Here is an 18852-nt window from a genome sequence, read left to right as displayed (position 1 = left end):
CTTGTGCAGTATCTGTTTTGCTAGTATTTTCAGATTAGTCTATCACCATTCCTAGTCTGCAAATAATCACGACAACTGAATTTAGAAAGGGAGCATATATTGGACAGCCATACTATTGAGACTAAATTCTGTAAGTGATTAGTACCGTCAAAGAGTGGGACAGATCCTGTGCACAGCAAGCATGTCCTTATCAGGTCGTATCAGTTTTGCTAAGTTGATCACGGTATATCTGCTGTTAACTGTACTACTTGAGATTTTTTTTATGATTGCTACCATGATTCTGGGCACTGCATTGCAAAATTATGAGCAGGATCCAACCGTGGATCCTGATCTTTCCATGTGCTACACTCGCTGTGAAGTTGTTGCGGGTACAAGTGCTACGATTGTGGATCAATTCTCTGTCATCAATGCTGCAAGTGAATGTCTTGTGAATGTTTTGGGACTGTCGCGGATGCATCATACGAGGCCACATATTTCATGGTTAAATAACCGTGGTTTATACGTACACAAGGTGAAGGTGAAGTTTTCATTATGTGGACACGGTGATGTTATGATTCGTGATGTCATTCCACTAGATCTAAATCAGTGTTTGCTCATTAGTGCTTGGAAGGCCTGGGACTATGGATCGTGCATGGCGTCATGAATTTCCGTATTCTACCCATCTCTACTCATAGCTTTCGGGGAACCAATCGTGGAGCATTACAGCCTACAGACCACGGTAATATTTTGATGATCGTGAATGACGAGAAGCTCATGACCAGAAGATATTACAAATATTTTTGCACCAAAATTCCGAGGACGCCGAGCAAGATGTTCCTTCATCTTGGAGTGATTCTCTTATTGGAGAAGTATGCATGAAAGGGCTTAGGGGGCATGGTTCCCGAAACAGACATGCTGAAAAAAATGTCAGTCTTTCTAGAAAGTTCTCCCACTCCTGGAATGCAAGTTAGCACTCCAGCTTGTGGAAGAGTTTGCAAGGAAGACAATACTATTCAGTGTGTTGAACTTCCGAATAAGTTGCTGCATTGCCTGCAAAACGTGACTCCTTCAGAAAATGAGTGTCTGCGGTCTTCTCCTCCTCCTCGACAGTACTTGACCATGATTCACTGAATTGTGCCTGCGGTCTTCTCCTTCTCGACATCGTGTGAAAAAAATATAACTATGCTTCAACTTTGAATCCAAGTAATTGCATATGCTTGGCATGTGGTCAGTAAAATTGTAGCGCCAACAACATGCTTTTACATATCAGGGTCTTCTTGAGAGATGATATATGTCTGTTCCAATGCTAATATTAATGGAATCTCAGCATGGATGACACGGATATTATCGGTGCCAGGCTTCTTCATGCTAGTACAAATATTGTGCAGTGAAGCTGGTCATTGTTTTCAAGCCCTCTGCGGGTTGGTTGCTCAGCCAATGTAGATGGCCCTTCTGGTTTTCGGCCGGTACTGATTGGCCGACATGGATAGGGTATTGTGCGGGTGGCGATGCAACCATGACTAGTTCGACATCTTTTCAATCCAAATTGTTAGGTGCATGACATTTTATCAGTTCAACAAAGTTTGACATTAATAATATATGTACATTTATCTCATTACGCACATTCATTATTCATAACCATTTATTCAAAATAAGTAATAGGAGTTGTCTTCATACATACACAGGTACTCCCTTTGTGCACTAGTTTTAACTTTTCATAGTTTTGAGATATAAGTCATTGGGCATGAGATTGATGTCTTGACCAATAGTCGGAAAATTCACTGGCAGTCGAGGGAGAGACGTGTCATTTGTTGGTCCATCCTCTACAATAAACACTGCTGCCATGCCCATTGATAGATGAAACTCATAGTGGCAATGCATGAACCATGCCCCTGTACAACATAAAAGACAATAAGTTAGTTTTTGACGCCAAGAGGTGCTTTGGCAGGCAACTTAGACAAACAAATATGGGTGCGAATCGGAAAAACACTATAATAAATTTTATTGAATAATTTCCCAGGAATACAACTCTGGATAATTATATTGAAGTCTCGTGGAATGCTTAAAAATTGACTCCTTCAGATACCAAGTATAAATGTAAGTGGTCATTCTCACAATGCACCAAATAGTAGTCAAACAACTTTGAGACATAATTTTGATTCCACTTTCCTATTTTATCCGACCCCTTTCTAAAGTTATCAATTTTTTAGCTTAAATGAACAAAGCACCGTAATAATTTTGTTAATTGAGTATTATTCAATATGGTCATTGGAATACAAACCTGAATTGAAGAACACGAGTCTTGATAGGCTTATATTTGGGATAGAAGGAAGTAAAATTTAGAAGATGAATGATTTCTTATTGATAAAATTTTGCGCTATTTTATCATAAGACTTGTTTTTGTAGCTCTAGAAATATGTATTGACTGGAAGGTTAAATAAATGAAATATGCTTACATCTTTTGTTCCAGAATTTTCCTTTCCTACAACAGTTTAGGCCTTATAACGCATAATTAACAACAGCAAACTTGAACGTCTTGAGGACTTTCATGGTCTAAAATAATAAATGGAACAAACATAATGTTATGCTGCTAGTGAAGTCCAATCTTCTACCATTTAGCAAGATTTTCTCTAAACTTCAAATAAACAAGTTCACAAGACTATTTCCAACAATCGACGACCTATACAAAAATATATTCAAGGGAGGTTCACTAGGGCTTTCCACGATTAAACCAAGATAGGGGTTTCCACATAATATTTTCCAACATGAAACTAGCATTCAAATCTTATACACACCTGGATTATTGGCGACAAATCGGATGGCGATCCACCCAAGATTTGGGACAAGCACAGTGTTCTTTATTAGTGGATTAACCAGGTTGTACGTGGCCACGGCCTTCGCTGGATCATAGTTGCCAAGGCCTTGTGCAAGCACAATCATGTCATGCCCATGTAGGTGCATTGGATTGGAGTCTCCCTGTAGGATCGCTGTGCTCTGAAAGACTATTTCCACCACAGCACCGTGTCGGAACCTCCGGACCAACGTCGCCTTGTAAGTTGGCTCTAGCTGCATCTCTTTGGGTCCAAAAGGGATTAAGGCTTCATCGGTGAAGTTGAACAATTTCGGTGGCCCCTTCGGAAGCTCTTGTGTCGTGGCATTGATGAGGCCGGTGTGGTAGTAGTGCGCTTCTAGTAGTGGTGTCGGTATCGCTGTGGGGTGCTGGAAGGAAGCATTGTTCATCGTGGCCACTAGGAGGTCCTCGTCACTGCTACCCCTCTTACAGAACTGGCCTTTCTTGCAGATGGTGCCGAGGCCAAGCACGATGAAGAGGCGCTCATGGACTTGTTGCTGGACTGGAAGTTGCCCTTGGTGGTGCAGGCTGGTCAGGTTGCCATGGAAGTAGAACGATGTAATTGTGTCATGTATGTCAGGCATCTTAGGCACTATTGGAGCATCACCAGATGTACCTCGATATCCTTTTTCTTCTTCTTCTGTACCCTGGCATGAGCTCACTGTCGTTGAGCTAGTGCAGGTGCTGTGGCTGACCTTATACCGCACCATCCCCCTTGTAGCGTACTCCGGAGTTTGGGTGTCAGGCAATGGTGCCTGATTGGGTAGGGCGACCATGTAGTACCTGCCAGGGGCTGCATTGGCAATCAGCAGGGCATCCACTGTCTCGCCAGCTGCGATTGCGATGACATCTGTGGTGAACGGGCTGACGTAGTTAGCGTCGGCAGCAACCACCGTGAACTTGTGCCCAGCGATCTTAAGATAGAACTCAGAGAAGAGGCCAGCATTGATTATTCGTAGCAGGTAGGTCTTGCCAGGCTCCACATCCAGAACATATCCTTCTTTTGTGACACCTGAAAGATGAACTATAATAAAAACAGAGCCAAAGAAAAGGATATATCGGTATTTTTTCACCTAACACAATTGTAAATAGTCGATCACCCATCTTCTAGCGAATTATCGGTCAAACCAGCTGTTTAAATGCACTAAATGACATTAAAACAGAGCCAGTGGGCTACTGTACATCAATTAAATAACTGCTTACCGGAGCAATTGAAGAGATCTCCGACCAAGCCATTGACTGTGGAGGAACTAGCATAAGACAAAAAGATGCCCTTCGTCATGTTCCTGGCCATCTCTGCAAGGTCCTCCTCCCACCAGTCCCCTGTAATCGTCAGGATCATTTCACATCTACTAGGTAGTTGCACAAGCATGGCGAAATTGCATAATTCATTTCCCAGAGGACTTGACACATTTTGTTCTCCTCAAATGGGTCCCAATTAAAAATTGCTCCTAAAAAACGTTTATGTTCTCAGATGATCAGCAATCAATATCAGAAAGGTACACAAACCTATAATAACTGGGATCTCCTTATGAGGCTTAGGAAATGGATATGACTCAGCCCCAAGCCTTGGCCGAATGATGAATGCCCCATGGAGGGTTGCCCGTAGGCCGGGGACATGAGCATGCCACCACAGAGTGCCTTCCTGCCCGACGACATTGAACCGGTAAGTGAAATCTTGGTTCGGCTGGATAGGGTATTGGGTGACCATAGGCACCCCATCAGCCCAGCAGTTCCGAAACTGCTTTACTCCATGCCTGCATCAGGAACCACAAAATGCATTTATGTAATCAGAAATGATAATAATAACAATATTACTTTTTTTGAAAAACACAGTTGTCTTTGTAGTTGACTGAAAATGGTGGCTCAAAGTTTAATCATAGGGACTTTAAATTACCAAGTTAATCATTAGAAATGTGTCAAATCTACATAGTTTATCGAGCGGATCCAGATTGCGATGGTGAAGATCAACTGTGAGATACAAGTCAATCTGGACACCTCAAATAAAAATAAGAGTCCACATTGAAAAAAAAAGGATCAACACCACCATATAAAGAATGTATAGGAACTAATCCTTTCCTAACATAATAAACACCAACGGGCAACATTGAGCTCCTACGATATCCTGTAAATCGGTTGCCTGCCACGAGTGTCACCTGGTGTCGATCGAACTAGCTCATTGTATGTTTAATCGGAAGTGTCCTTCTTTTAATGCTGTCAAGGTCAGTTAGCATACGAGTTGCTGTTTGGTTGAGTTGTCCTTTACTTTTCAGTCGTAGATGTCACTAGTGTTATCTCTCCTGGTTCACTACTCTTCTCATATGTCACAGTTTCCATAGAAGTGAAAGATTTTTAAGTAGTCATAAAGCAATTATTTTGAACACCGATAACTTCCTCTCTCTCACTGCTCGAGGGTTCAACCATCATTAGAGATAAAATGTTTATTGAAATCAATATATGAGCATCAAAATGTTATTAAACAAATCTAGAACCACAGACCACCTCCGAACTACTCACAGAGTGCACGTCACTACTCAAGTGTTTTTTCATGCAAAATACACTCGTTCGTGTCCCCAGGAATCAAACCTACAACCATATCCACCCGTCACATGTGGTCCTCTTTTTTGTCTCTCATACATCATTTTGTTGATAGCAATAAGAGTTTTATTCCTTTTGATCCATATTTTTCAAAAATCAGGATGATTGTAATATATAGGTATAAAATGGCTTCACTTATTAAAAGGTTGTATTTTGTCAATTACAAACTTTTGGATCTTACAATTCTGCAATTTTGTATAAAAAAGGTTGCAAAACCTGACCTAGTGTAAGTGTTTATAAATTTTTTACTATCTTACTACAAAGTCCAACGTGAACTTTGTCAGCATTATATCATAGATCAACTTCACAATTGTGTATTTTATTTATCACTTGATAGTGTGTAACTACTATCTAACTGCATGATTCCTTATATAACGTGTACTACCTCTGTTTTTAAAGACAAAACATTTAGGAAAGGCTACGTAGTTCAGGAAATCAACGAAGGGAATATATCATTAACGATTGCATATGATTTTTTTTCCCCAAATGAGTGCCTAAATAATCTAGCCGTGGAAATGGACGGTGACCTGTGGAACTGAACTTATTTTTATGCCATCATCGCTTACCAGTGGATCGTAATGTTGTAAGGTGACCTGTTGACGACATGAACAGTCACCGAGTCTCCTTCTGTGACCTCAATGGTCGGCCCTGGGAGCTGCCCGTTCACCACGGTGACCAGTGTCTCCTTGCACAGGCGCGTCATCTTCGTCTGATTCACCTACAATATTTTCCAACAAATCAAGCATAAGCGAGTGTGTTATAGTGCCCGAATTTGGTGAAAGTCTATTCACGATTTGTGTGCAAACTTACGACAAATGTGTGCTCGACGGATGCCGCGCACGCCAGCGGTGCGGCGGTAGAGAGGAAGATGATGGCGACTGCCAGAGCTGGGGCAGCAGCGAGGAGGCTCCGGCTCTCCATGCTCACCATGGCTGCTTGCTTTGCTCCGTGAAGCACTTGCTTGTCCGATGGAGTGCTCCAGCTACGTTTTTAGGTATGCGGCCGCCTGAGCATGGATTCTTTACTAAACTACACGATAATCAATGTCGGAGTCATTAATGGTTTTGTGAATCTCGACGTTGGCGGTGTCACCCTACCAACCTACAGTTCAACATTAATAGTTGAAGGGTTTAGGATGGCTCATGCGTCCTTTCAGAGAGGAGCGAGGGGGAGACGAGAGGACTGCGGCGTGCAGTTTAATTGCTGCCTCGGGAGCTAGCGAGTTCAGCCTCGGGAGCAAGCACACGCAAGAGCAGAATAGTCCACAATGGACAGAAACGTTGATGAACGACCTCTATTTTAAAATCGCAACAATCTTCAGAACGACCTTAAAATCAAAACCGGAGGAGTAATTTGTATCGCTGTCTCTATTCTCATCTACTATTCATCTCTTCTACGTGGATACTACATTTCTTTTTCTTATACCTTTTTCACTTGGAATTCGAGGCCATGAACCACCTAGATTCGTCGCATATGCGTTGCAGCCAAACCACGTGACAACGTTTGCAGTTCCTACAGAGCAACTTTGTCTAATCGACCTGTGATGTTGGAAAACAGGTTTCAGCAAAGTTCGAACATAACGATCACTAGTAGAGAATTCACCTTCCATGCGCCCCATTTTGTCCCGATTTAAAGTTGGCCCGGGACAAAAAGTTCATCAACCGGGACTAAAGCTCGGTCACTGGTGGGGGGCTCACCAACCGGGACCTTTTTATCCCGGTTGCAAAGGCTAGTGGAAAAAAAGACCCTGAGAGGCCTTTTACCCCGGTTTGAAACACCAACCGGGATAAAAGAGGGGTCTTTTATCCCGGTTGGTGTTTCAAACCGGGATAAAAGGGTCCCCAACAGGGTGGCTGAAGAAAGAGGACTAAATCCCTCGAACTCTTTTATCCCGGTTTGTAATACCAACCGGGATAAAAGAGGAGTCTTTTGTCCCGGTTGAGTGACCCGGGACAAAAGGACCCCCCTTTTGTCTCGATTGGTTTATCCCGGATGGATTTTCGGGAGATTTGCACCTTACCAACCGGGACTAAAGGCCAATTCTCTACCAGCGATGTTAAAGTAGCACTTGTAATTCAATTCTAAGAAATGAACAACTCATTAGGGTAGGACTTCACTTTTATAGTATCTCGGGGACACTTTACATCCCACAATTACCCTCATTCACCTACTATATTTCTAGAATATGCTTTACATAGAGGTCTTTTTAGGTGGTAACTTTTATGACTTGGTCTCCTCTCAGGGTCACACTTCTCGCACCTTCAATCAGCTCCGTAATTCACGCTCTCACATGGTTCCACAAATCACGCCTTCATGTTTCCAACGCCTCCACGCTTCTTGACCTCGCGACCAAAGCCATCCTAGCTTTGGGAGTTCCAATCGCCTTAGCTTCGCGTCCGAGAGGCGCTCAACTTTGCGCCTTGCTTCCCAATCTAAACCAGCGACTCTGCACAAGACAGCGAACAACTCGGCACTCGTGGTTAGCTTCGAGTGCTCGAGGTCAGACTCGGCTAGTCAGGGGATCGGTAATTGCCTCCTGGCTTCGAGTTAAAACTTAGGATATATAGCGAGGCTAAGATTACTTTTCTGCATCAGGTTCACCGTCCGAGGTTAGGAGGCCTCACCCGAGGTTAATTATCCTAAGGGGCTGAGGTGTTGTCGAGCACGATGAGCTCAAGGGTAACCATATTTTTGGACGATCCCCAACATGTGAAGCAAACTAACACTCGACCAACAACATGCTTCCGCCTTGAAATCTCTAGAATGCCAGTCCGTGAAGATCAATATAAAACAATGTATCTTCTGATGTAATTAATATATTTTTTTATAAAAAAACAAAGACAGTCCGTGAAGATTAGGTACGCCTTACATGGTCCTATCATAAAAAAAAATGTGGAGTGAAAAAAAAAGTTCATTAAGAACACCATCCCAAACATTATATTATGATAGACAAATGTTGCCCCCGCGTAGTTTAATTTGAACAAATATTGGTCATAAATTTTTCTGCAAGACTGCGCCATGCATGTTATAGACACGTTATTTACGGTAGTGTTACTTCAATGTGGAAGTGACTAGTGACTAATCCCTGGAGTTTTGTAATTCCTATACTTTTTGGAAAAAATTTGGCATACCAAGAACTGTTGAATTAGGATCCCATATTTGGTCAGCTAACCAAAGTTGAAATGCTGCTGCCTTTTTTGTGCTTTTCTGCGCACATGGAGTGCTGTACTAGGGTAACTCCGTGCGGAAGTCACGCTGCAGTATCAAGTAATGCAGCCGAGATAAGTGCATCGGACCACGTGTTTCTTAAGCGGCGCGCCGTAATAGCCACGTACAAAATAACTGTCGGTTGGTGCAGTGACACACAATGAAGGAGCTCATGGATGGTAATAATTAAGTTGCCTAGCCTCCGTAAAAAATGTGATATATGGACATCCGTATCCGCAGTCGTTTCTAGTGTTTTTTAATGTGGTATCTTAAATGGATATATTTAAATTTGTGTTTTATTATCCAAAATCATATTCGTATTCAAAATAAATGTAGACGTGGATGGAACAACGCCCGGTTAATCCTATAATAAATTCAAGAAAACGTGAGCATCATTACCAAGTCAAGTCAAGGACTTCATCCTTGATCGGTATGTTTCGTCACAACGAACCTTACCATCTGAGCGTAGCTCAGTTCACCAACCATCTTTCAGCCTCACTAATCATGGAGACACAAGTCCCCCACAATATAGAATTCAATAGTTTGTAGTGCTTTGAATTTTTTGTTGGAACAATATCTTGCATGAGATCTAATTTGTTCTTTTTTTCTTTACCTCTCATTTAATATAGTGTCACATCATCCAAAACTCCATGTGGCACTACATTAATATCATGGAGACAATCGGGCATTGTCTGTCAACGTTGCGCCTGAGATCGTCAAATTTGTCAGTCCACCATCCGTCAATTATGTGTTTTCATTCCGCTATAATTTTGCTTTGCCTATTCATGTATCTCAACTTCCCATGGTATCTTATTTCCTTTTGGCCACATATGTTATTTAAACAAGATTGCTCCATGATCATAGCATTATCACTAATCACTATAAAATTACCTACTCAGTCCATCCTAAAGTGTACATCATTTTGGATTTTCTAGGTGCATATTTTTTTATATATACCTAGATATAGTGAATGTCTAGATGTATAATAATATCTATGAATCTAAAAAATTCAAAACAACCTACAATTTGAAACGGAGGAAGTACTTTATAATTAACAAATATTTTATGATATCGGTCGAATTAAATCTAATTAATCACTCATCCATCCCTGTAAACAAATTGTGCCACATGTCGTCTCATCTCAGTTTGCCATCTCTTGCGGATAATTGTAAACATTACAAGATGCCTAAGTACTCTAAATTTTACTGACGTTATATACTTATATATAAAAATCTGTCTCAAAAGGATATTATTTTCTACATAGTGAGTATTCAAGAACAACATAGCTCAGCCAACTTTATATTTCTTTTAAGATTATCGACTTACAACAATTAATGAAGGACACCATAATCCTGTCAACCACCGGCGATGGCTGCGAGGCACGTGAGAAGATCGATCGAGATGCTGGTCAATGGAAGGGTGAGAATGACCTGCTCTAGCTGGCCAGCAGACCAAACGCACACAAATCGACATAATGAACATGGACCAGTTTCATAAATGTTTCAAATTAAAAATTAACAAAATCTGCGTCCATCGGATCTCAAATATTCCACAGCATCCACCAACTTTGCGCCACGTTCATCCGGCTAGATCGAAATACACAACACAACCACGGTGCACTTCTTGATCCATAGCCTATATACCAATATCAGCGAGCTAGGAGGTGAACCTGTCTACCCGGCCGGTAGCTCCACGTCACCCAGCGACATGTCGTCGGCTCCGCTGCTCGGCGACCGCTGCAAGGGCGATGACCTCGCCGCCGGCAAAGTTGGAGGGGAGCAGCAGCTACCATGCTGGTTAGCATGGCTTGGCCGGATAGTTGACACGGAGGAGGCGCAGGCGCAGCTGCGTTTCGCGGTGCCGATGGTGCTCACCAACATGGCCTACTACGGCATTCCGCTGGTGTCGGTGATGTTCTCCGGCCACCTCGGCGACGTCCACCTCGCCGGCGCCACGCTCGGCAACTCCTGGGCAACCGTCACCGGCTACGCCTTCGTTGTACGTACAAAGCCTACCTTCTACTAAATTGCTTATTGCTCACCATTTAGTCTCTGCCTATGCTGTGGTTTAGCATTTTTGGACTGTAAGTAATCGAATTCTGAATGAACCTTTAGCTCTGGAGGAATGGAAATGATCACCTGAACAAAGCTATATTTGTGTGATGGGGTAGCATAATTTTTTTGACCTATTGTTCCACATATGAAAATATGAGTTTAACAACAGCATAGCAGTATTTACACAAAAACCAATACATCCAGTTTATCAAGCTGCTTCATCTAGGCATTGCGTGCCTGAACCTGCTCATCAGGTTCATTGTGGACTTCGTCGGCCATCACGACATGAGCCATCAAAACAACTAACGCCGCGATAGCGCCCATAACATCGACCTCCACCGCAACAATTTCCTCTATCACCACGCAATCCACAATCGCACCACCGATGCATCTCTATGTAACATTATATTCAAGCAATCTACCTCTCATGATCATGCCGCCTCTGCACCACCACCCTTGTAATATCGGTCCCTGCAAATGCCACCACCACATCCATCATATGCATGGAGAGCATATTGGTCTCACTATTGGAGATTATGGATTATGTATTGGTTCCAAACCCTCCTTTACTCTTGAATTTTGAAACGGTACAAAAAAACCAAGACGAAAAGTTCCGACCTTTAATATCAGATCTGTCACCTTTAGTACTAGTCGGTAAAAAATATCAAAAAAATATTTTCAACCCTGGATAAGAAATGCTTTTTTTAATGTCATCTCTAGAGGATCTTTTAGTCCTATTGATTACATCAACAGGTAATAAATGTAACTTTTAGTACCAGTTGGTTACATCAAGTGGTAATAGTTTCGAGGAGCATTAGTAAAGGATGGTAATAGCAACTAGTTCGAAATGGTAGGTTTAGGTCCTGTTTGGTTACCCCTCCTAAAAATTTTAGGAGCTAAAATCTAGATAAAATTTGCCTAAAGAACCAAACACCCCCTCCTAAAAGCTCCTTAAAACATTAGGAGGGGCTAAAAACTTTAGGAGCTCCACCCCTCCTAAAAGTACCTAAAGTCCATCCTGGACCCCCACTACCCCTCCTTTATTGCCCTGCCCCCCCTCTCTCTCCCACCCTCCCTCCCGCCTAGCCGCCCGCCGCCATTCTGCCACTGCCGCTGCACGGGTCCGCCCCTGCTCAATCCACAACCCCGTTGTCGCTCCCTCCCTCCACTCCCCATCGTGCCGCCCCCGCCCCCTCGCGCCACCGGATCCGTCGCCCCTACCACCGCTCCCTCCCCAACCCCTCCGCCGCTCCCTCCCTCCTTCATGCCGGCGCCCGCCAGGTCTGCCGCCCCCGCTCCCTTGCGCCGCCGCACGGGCCCGCCGTGGCCCCCCGCTCCTCCTCGGTGCCGGCGCCTGCTCGCTCCCCCTGTAGTCTGCGCCCTCCCCAGCCAGATCCACCACCCCTTCGTGCCTAAACCCGGCGGAGGCAGCAACGGCGCTGGGGTGAGCTTGCGGCTGGGCAAGAGGTTTGCGGTGAACTATCTGGCCTCCATCGTGGTGGTGGTGCTAGCAGAGTGCCTAGCTACTGGGCGATGGGCAGGATAGAGAGGGTCCTCTAGCCCCCTCGATGTCTCCGAGTTCTTGGGCGCCATTTTTGTGCTCGATGTATGGTGACGTGCGTGACTGGTTTCTTTGTCAATGTAATCAAGAACAAGAGCCACGGCATCACGGGCACGGCTCGGCGCATTTCAACCCTAAGTCGCCGGAGAGGAAGAGGAGGCGGACGTCGTTGGACAAGTTGCGGCCAGGGACAGGGGCATGGGGAGGGGCATCATGGTCCTTTTGCGAGTGCATTTATTGCCTTTAGTCAGTTTTAGGAGGCGGAACCAAACACTCTTTTGGCAGTTTTTAGAAGGCTGCCTAAAACTTTTAGGAGCTCGGAACCAAACAGGGCCTTATTACAGGTTGGGAAAGGATTCCCGGGATGATCAAATTTAGACCCTAGCATTAATGCTGGGTCCAAATACATGTTCGTTGAGGACAGGTGTCCTTTTCTCTAGTAGAGCTTTACAATGTGATCTCCCTCGAGTTACAGTAGCTTAAGATCCAACATATCTTTTGTTGAGATTCCCGCCCTACGCCTCCACCATGTGAACCTCCTTACCAGACTCTTGGCACAACCACGGAAACTGTGTACCACAACTTCCACCGAACCTTGTTGTCGACAACTGTAGAAACTACTTGTGTACGGTAATCAAAACCAGTTTGTGCCAGCAACCTTCAACCTATACAAATGACGATATATGCTAGTGAATGCCTGACCGCTACTGCAGAACTCATTCATGCTGGCGTGAAAACCTCATTCGTACCGGTTATGGGACTGGCACCACGGCATCTATGCGAATTAGGTTGGTTGTTCATGGCAACGTTGAAGCAGACACGAATAATGGATTATACATGTCGGTGGGATAACACACCGACGCAGGTAGTAGAAATAGCAATTTACAAATGAAAATAGCAAAAAAAAAATATTGTTTATGAGGCACCCTGAGCTAAGCTCACGGTCCCAAGTCACCCCTGAAATATCTGCGCGTGCAGTGTCCGATTTTCGAGATTTTCGAACTCACAACCTCCCCTCTCACGCGATACATCTCTACCACTCTAGCTACGCTAGATATCTGCACCCATAATAAAGTTCTATTCCTTTTGACCCGTGTTCCCTAAAGCTTTTATCTATTATTTTGGCACATAAATGAATTTAAATAAAAAACTTTTAACTACAAGGTTTTAGATCTCATCGAAGCCTACAAGTTCCATGTAATGTTCATCTCCATCTGAAACCATATGCAGAAGTTACAAATTTCCAAACACAATAGAAAATTCAAATTAGAAGGATGAGAATAAAGGGGGAAACAAGAGCTGAAATTATTTGACATATGAACAACTTTAAATTGAAAACTTTCACCTACAAAGTTGTAGATCAGGTTGAAATCTATAACTTTCATATAAATATGCCTTTATGCTAGTCCATATCACAAAGTTATGAATTTCCAAATAAAACACGAAATTAAAATGATATGGACGCAAAAGGTATGCTAAAGTTATAACTTTGGGCATCTAAATGATTTTAAATTAAAAAACGTTAAACTACAAAGTTTTAAATCTTGTTGAAACATACCACTTTCATATAAAGCTTGTCGCAGTCTGAGTCCATATGTAAAAGTTTGAATTTTTTGAAGTCCATACCCGAGCCGGAACGAATAATCCAGATGACTATCCGTGCATCACAAATAAGAATTATCCGTGTGCCGGCTCCACGGATAGTGGATTATCCATTAAGGCTCTATTAGACACCAGCACGAATGACTTATTCGTGCCGGCTTTTTTATGGCTAGCACTAATGAGCTGATACGAATAAGTGTCTCTCTACAAGTGTCGCTACACTGTTAAGCCAACCGCTGCACAAATCAATTTGTACTATTTTGAATAGACGCACTATTTTGAATATTCAAATGGTTCTGCCCATTTTTATATAGTTATTTGTTGCCAATTTATAAATTTATATTTCCCATCTCATTACATAACAAACGCAAACGTGAATATATATAATATATATGTTTCCTTGTTATTTATTATTCCACCATATAATAATAAAACTAGTGATTAGTGACTAGTACATATATGAATTATTCAATTTTCAACAACCATTCCAAGACAAGAATAATATGTCTTAACATATATTCATCACTAGACATGCTTACTACGCCTAGTTATATGAAGAGATTGGCAAGCATCCATCGCTAATGCACTTTCGCGTCGCGGTTTTCTTCATATTTAGGATATATGAAAAAAATAGTTATTAGCGCACACACACTACATGCTATTTCTTGAGAAGGCAAGCACAACCTTCATATGAAAACAAATAATATATATTTCTAGTAGCATTAAACCTAACACAATTATGTCAATCCTTTATTCTCTCTCTCATCCTCTCTCTAAACAATTCTAAATAGAAAAACTCACATGTTTAATGAATTACGACCACAAATTTGGTAGAAAAAAATCATATATATATTGATAAATGGTTTTCAGAAATCAAGAAAATGAAGAAAACATGGACTTGTAATGGTGTTAAAATATCACTATGAAATTTTGTAGAATCAACAAACAAATCATATATTTTGATCGAAATGATGTGACCGTTGCTATTTTCCAGATGGGCCTGAGCGGAGCCCTGGAGACGCTTTGTGGGAAGGCGTACGGCGCCCGGCTGTACCGCATGCTGGGCCTGTACCTGCAGTCGTCGTTCATCATGTCTGCTGCCGCATCCCTGCTTATCTCCGTGCTTTGGTACTTCACGGAGCCGCTGCTGCTTTTCCTCCGGCAGGACCCCGAAGTGTCCCACGCTGCTGGGATTTTTGTGCAGGCCCAGATACCCGGTCTCTTTGCGTTTTCCTTCGTGCATTGCCTGCTCCGATACCTTCAGACGCAGTCCGTGGTACTACCGCTCGTCGTCTGCTCCGTGGTGCCGTTCGTCCTGCATGTCGCCCTGGCGCACCTGCTGGTGAACGTGTTTGGCCTGGGGCTCGCGGGCGCCTCCGCGGCGATCTCAGCAACGTTTTGGGTCTGCTGCCTGATGCTGTTCGCCTATGTGCTGATCTCCAAGGAGTTCTGTGAAACATGGAGAGGGTTTTCTGCCGACGCTTTCATGTACGTGCTGCCTACCGTGAAGCTCGCAACGCCATCTGCCATCATGGTCTGGTAAGTGTACATCTTGCCAGTGACATACAGTATCGTGTTCCTCGTACCAGTGACATTCATGAATCATGACCGGTGAGACATTCCGGCTGCAGCTTGGAGTTATGGGCGTTCGAGCTCCTGGTGCTCATAGCTGGTTTACTTCCCCATCCCACCGTGGCTACGCCGCTGATCGCCATATGGTAAATACCTTTATATTACCATAGTCTTTATTTGATCTTCAGATATGCAAATTAAACTAACAATGTGAGCCCAACGATGACGTACATGGCCTGCAAATTGTGTGCAGCGTTAGCACTGAGGCGATTGCGTGCATGATCACAGTTGGGTTCAGTGCCACCGTAAGGTGCGTTACATCACATGCCAGCCCGGTTCTGTCTGAACGAATTCCATATGCTTCTTCCTTCTCAGCTCCAGTTGTTCTTGTACCATTGTGTTTATTTCACGCATGATGGGTCATGGATTAATGTTTGGTGCAGCACACGGGTGTCGAACGAGATCGGTGCGGGGAATGTGGACAAGGCGAAGAATGCGGTATCCGTGACGTTGAAGCTCTCAGTGTTCCTCGCCGTCTCCTTCGTCCTGTTGCTGGCGTTCGGCCACAACCTATGGGCCAGCCTCTTCAGTAGGAGCTCGAGGATCATCTCGGAATTCGCGGCCATCACCCCGCTCATGATGATCTCCATTGTGCTCGACGCTGCACAGGGCGTCCTGTCAGGCGTGTCGAGGGGCTGTGGGTGGCAGCACATTGGGGCCATGACCAACCTTGTGGCGTTCTACTTAATCGGAATGCCGCTGGCCATCCTTTTCTCCTTCAATCTCAAGTTCCACACCAAGGTACTTGTAAAAATTAAAAATTAAAGTGAATCAATTTCTTGCCAACGACAACGTTCCAGCTTAATTGCTGCATTTACATTCTTTTTCTGCAGGGTTTGTGGGTGGGGCTGATATGTGGGCTGACATGCCAGGCCTGCTCATTGCTGGTGATCACTGTCCGCACAAAGTGGACCAAACTCGCGGAGGCCATGCAGGAGGAGAAAGCCAATTACGTCGCTTAGCACATGCTATCTTGATCCCCCAAAAAATGGATAGAAATTGCATGCCGTGACGATATATAAATATAAACGTATTTTGGAATTCTGTTTTCCAGGAGAATCGTATCTATCACACCCTGAAATTTTTGGATTTCAAGATGTGATTAGAAAGAACAATTAAATAATGATTTTATTATAATTTTAAAATTTTTTCAACATTTATTTTCTTGACAGGAAATGTAGTATAGGAAAAATAATTGGTTGTTTTTTAAATTAAATAGTGTTGTTCTGTGTGTTCTATTCATACCAATGCATCTTGATGTTTCTTGAGTGCAAAAGATTTTAATATACGTTTATATGATGTCCAGACCCCCGCACGCCCCTGCCGTCCACGCACTGCCACCGTCTCGCTGCCTCGCCCAGCGCCGCCGCTATACAAGTGGACGGGCCGAGCGCCGCTGCTTGGAGGGGGAGGAGCATAGCACCGCCGCCGCTCCGATTTGACGCCTCCCGACGTCCCTGGAACAACATGACGTCGCCTCGTGCTTCCCCTCCTCGTGCTGCACATCTGCCACCCGTTCTCATCACCTTCCCGCCACTGGAACGTCGCTGGCCACGATGGCCCGAGCCGGCCGCCGTCCTCCGTCCGCCGCCAGATTGCCGTGACTCTCCGCCGACGGTGAGCCACCCTACAAGTTCCTCTCGACCTCCTCTTCATCTTCCCTGCCTTGGCCGAGCTCCTCATGACCCGTAGCTCTGGCGATTTGGCCGGCTAGAGCACCTGCCCGCCATGGCCAAAAGCCCTCCCGAGCTCTTTTCGATGAAGCCCCTAACGAAATCTGTAAATAGTCCAAGGTTCCCTGTGTCCTGGTTCTTTTGCAGGCAAACCCCTGAAGACCTTAAAATCTCTACATCCTAGTCCTACCCGAGAGTTTTTATAGATCTAGTCCTAACCTTTTTCCTCTTTACAAGCACTGTTTCCTCTATCTTGCAAATCTTCTCTGCTAGCCCCTGATATCTACAGTTAATTCTATTTAGGTCCTTAGAACCTTGTTTAATCCATATATTACAAGTTTTAGCTCCGTTTCTATTTGTTCAAGTTATGTTAGATTCATAACAACATAAATTACACGTTAGTGGTGATGTTTTCCACCATTGCATATTTTTGAAAATAAATTTAATATTAATTTGGTTAATACCTATTAAACATGTTGTCTTTAATTAAAAGCTATTTAGTGCTATACACCGCTTTGCATAATAAATGTTAATTTTATTAATGCTTACTCTTAAATGTTTTTCCAATTAAAAGCTAATTCGAGATATACCTCGGCTTTTTATAAATTAAACTCAATTTGATTAATGTGTATTCAATTTGTTTTATAAATAAAAGCTACATAGGTTATATCTCGAGTTTTCATAATTAAATGTTAATTTGGCTATTATAAATATAAATATGTTTTTAAATTATAATTTGGTTAGTTCAACATGAATCATAAAGTTATGCGCTGAGATGTTCCCACATATGATATCTTTTCCAAATTAAATGTTTAAAGTGGTATAAACTATACATGGACATTTGTAACTAAATTTTGACTAAGCTTTACTTCATGTTTTCAAAATATAAACATAATATGAGTTAATTCTAACATAGGATATTTCTCTGAAATAACATCCACATTGATTTGTACATTTAAAATAAATATCATCCACATTGATTTCTACATTTAAAATGTATGAAGCACGTAGTTTCTTTTCTTTTATGAACCCAAATCTTCTGAACCAAAGTTTCGTGTTTTTGAAAATAACTATGGTATTAATTTTGATTAATGCTTATTTACTTAGCTTTTTCTAATTAAAAGCTAATTAGGCTTATACAACGGTTTTCCGAAACTGTCCAAATTTCCAGCTTAATTGCTGTATTGTTGTTGTATATTCTTTTTCTGCAGGGTTTGTGGGTGGGGCTGCTACATGGGCTGACATGCCAGGCCTGCTCATTGCTGGCGGTCACCGTCCGCACAAAGTGGTCCAAACTCGCGGAGGCCATGCAGGAGGAGAAAGCCAACTACGTCGCTTAGCACTTGCTGTCTTGAACCCCAAAAAATGGATATAAATTGCATGCCGTCATGATATATACGTGTAAAACGTGTTTTGGAATTCTGTTTTCTAGGAGAATCGTATCCAATTTTCTGAAAAACTTCTAAAAGACTCCTCAAAAAGAAGTCCACATATATATATATATATATATATATATATATATATATATATATATATATATATATATCCAACGGTCGAAGCTAATGTCATCTCTAGGGACATGGCAATAACCATATGATCTCCTATGGTTTCTACAAAAAAACATATGTTCAATGCCTAAAAACTCTTAGATTAGATGCTTATGTCCCTTCAAGTTCTCACGGTACCTTCCTACGC

At 42.9% G+C, this 18852-nt stretch overlaps 2 protein-coding genes across 2 annotated transcripts; one reads left to right on the top strand and one right to left on the bottom strand.

Moving 5' to 3' along the window:
* Positions 1-1607: 1607 nt before the first annotated feature.
* Positions 1608-6498, bottom strand: LOC117866677 (laccase-15). The gene is made up of 6 exons (XM_034750950.2): positions 6239-6498; positions 5995-6146; positions 4340-4587; positions 4034-4153; positions 2775-3842; positions 1608-1871 (listed from the first exon to the last, which is right to left on the bottom strand). The coding sequence occupies exons 1-6, from the start codon at positions 6356-6358 to the stop codon at positions 1687-1689; spliced, it is 1893 nt and encodes a 630-aa protein (XP_034606841.1). The 5' UTR covers positions 6359-6498; the 3' UTR covers positions 1608-1686.
* Positions 6499-10204: 3706 nt separating this feature from the next.
* Positions 10205-16732, top strand: LOC117866788 (protein DETOXIFICATION 19). Its single transcript, XM_034751069.2, has 6 exons — positions 10205-10633; positions 14847-15391; positions 15484-15570; positions 15678-15734; positions 15868-16225; positions 16318-16732. Exons 1-6 carry the CDS (start codon positions 10343-10345, stop codon positions 16444-16446), a joined length of 1467 nt encoding a protein of 488 aa, XP_034606960.1. The 5' UTR covers positions 10205-10342; the 3' UTR covers positions 16447-16732.
* The last annotated feature ends 2120 nt before the right edge of the window (positions 16733-18852 follow it).

Source organism: Setaria viridis, chromosome 8 (genome assembly GCF_005286985.2).
Source record: "Setaria viridis chromosome 8, Setaria_viridis_v4.0, whole genome shotgun sequence".
Classification (NCBI taxonomy): domain Eukaryota; kingdom Viridiplantae; phylum Streptophyta; class Magnoliopsida; order Poales; family Poaceae; genus Setaria; species Setaria viridis.
The sequence above is the reverse complement of the archived record's forward strand: the minus strand, read 5'-3'. Positions and strand labels throughout refer to the sequence as shown.

Bases quoted from the DNA above. Each gene is read 5' to 3' on its own strand.
- LOC117866677 (XM_034750950.2), bottom strand. From the start codon at position 6,358: ATGGTGAGCATGGAGAGCCGGAGCCTCCTCGCTGCTGCCCCAGCTCTG. The intron at 6,147-6,238 runs GTAAGTTTGCAC...AAAATATTGTAG, and splicing joins CCGTCGAGCACACATTTGTC to GTGAATCAGACGAAGATGAC. The intron at 4,154-4,339 runs GTTTGTGTACCT...TGACGATTACAG, and splicing joins GGAGATCCCAGTTATTATAG to GGGACTGGTGGGAGGAGGAC.
- LOC117866788 (XM_034751069.2), top strand. From the start codon at position 10,343: ATGTCGTCGGCTCCGCTGCTCGGCGACCGCTGCAAGGGCGATGACCTC. The intron at 10,634-14,846 runs GTACGTACAAAG...GCTATTTTCCAG, and splicing joins TCACCGGCTACGCCTTCGTT to ATGGGCCTGAGCGGAGCCCT. The intron at 15,735-15,867 runs GTGCGTTACATC...TGTTTGGTGCAG, and splicing joins GGGTTCAGTGCCACCGTAAG to CACACGGGTGTCGAACGAGA.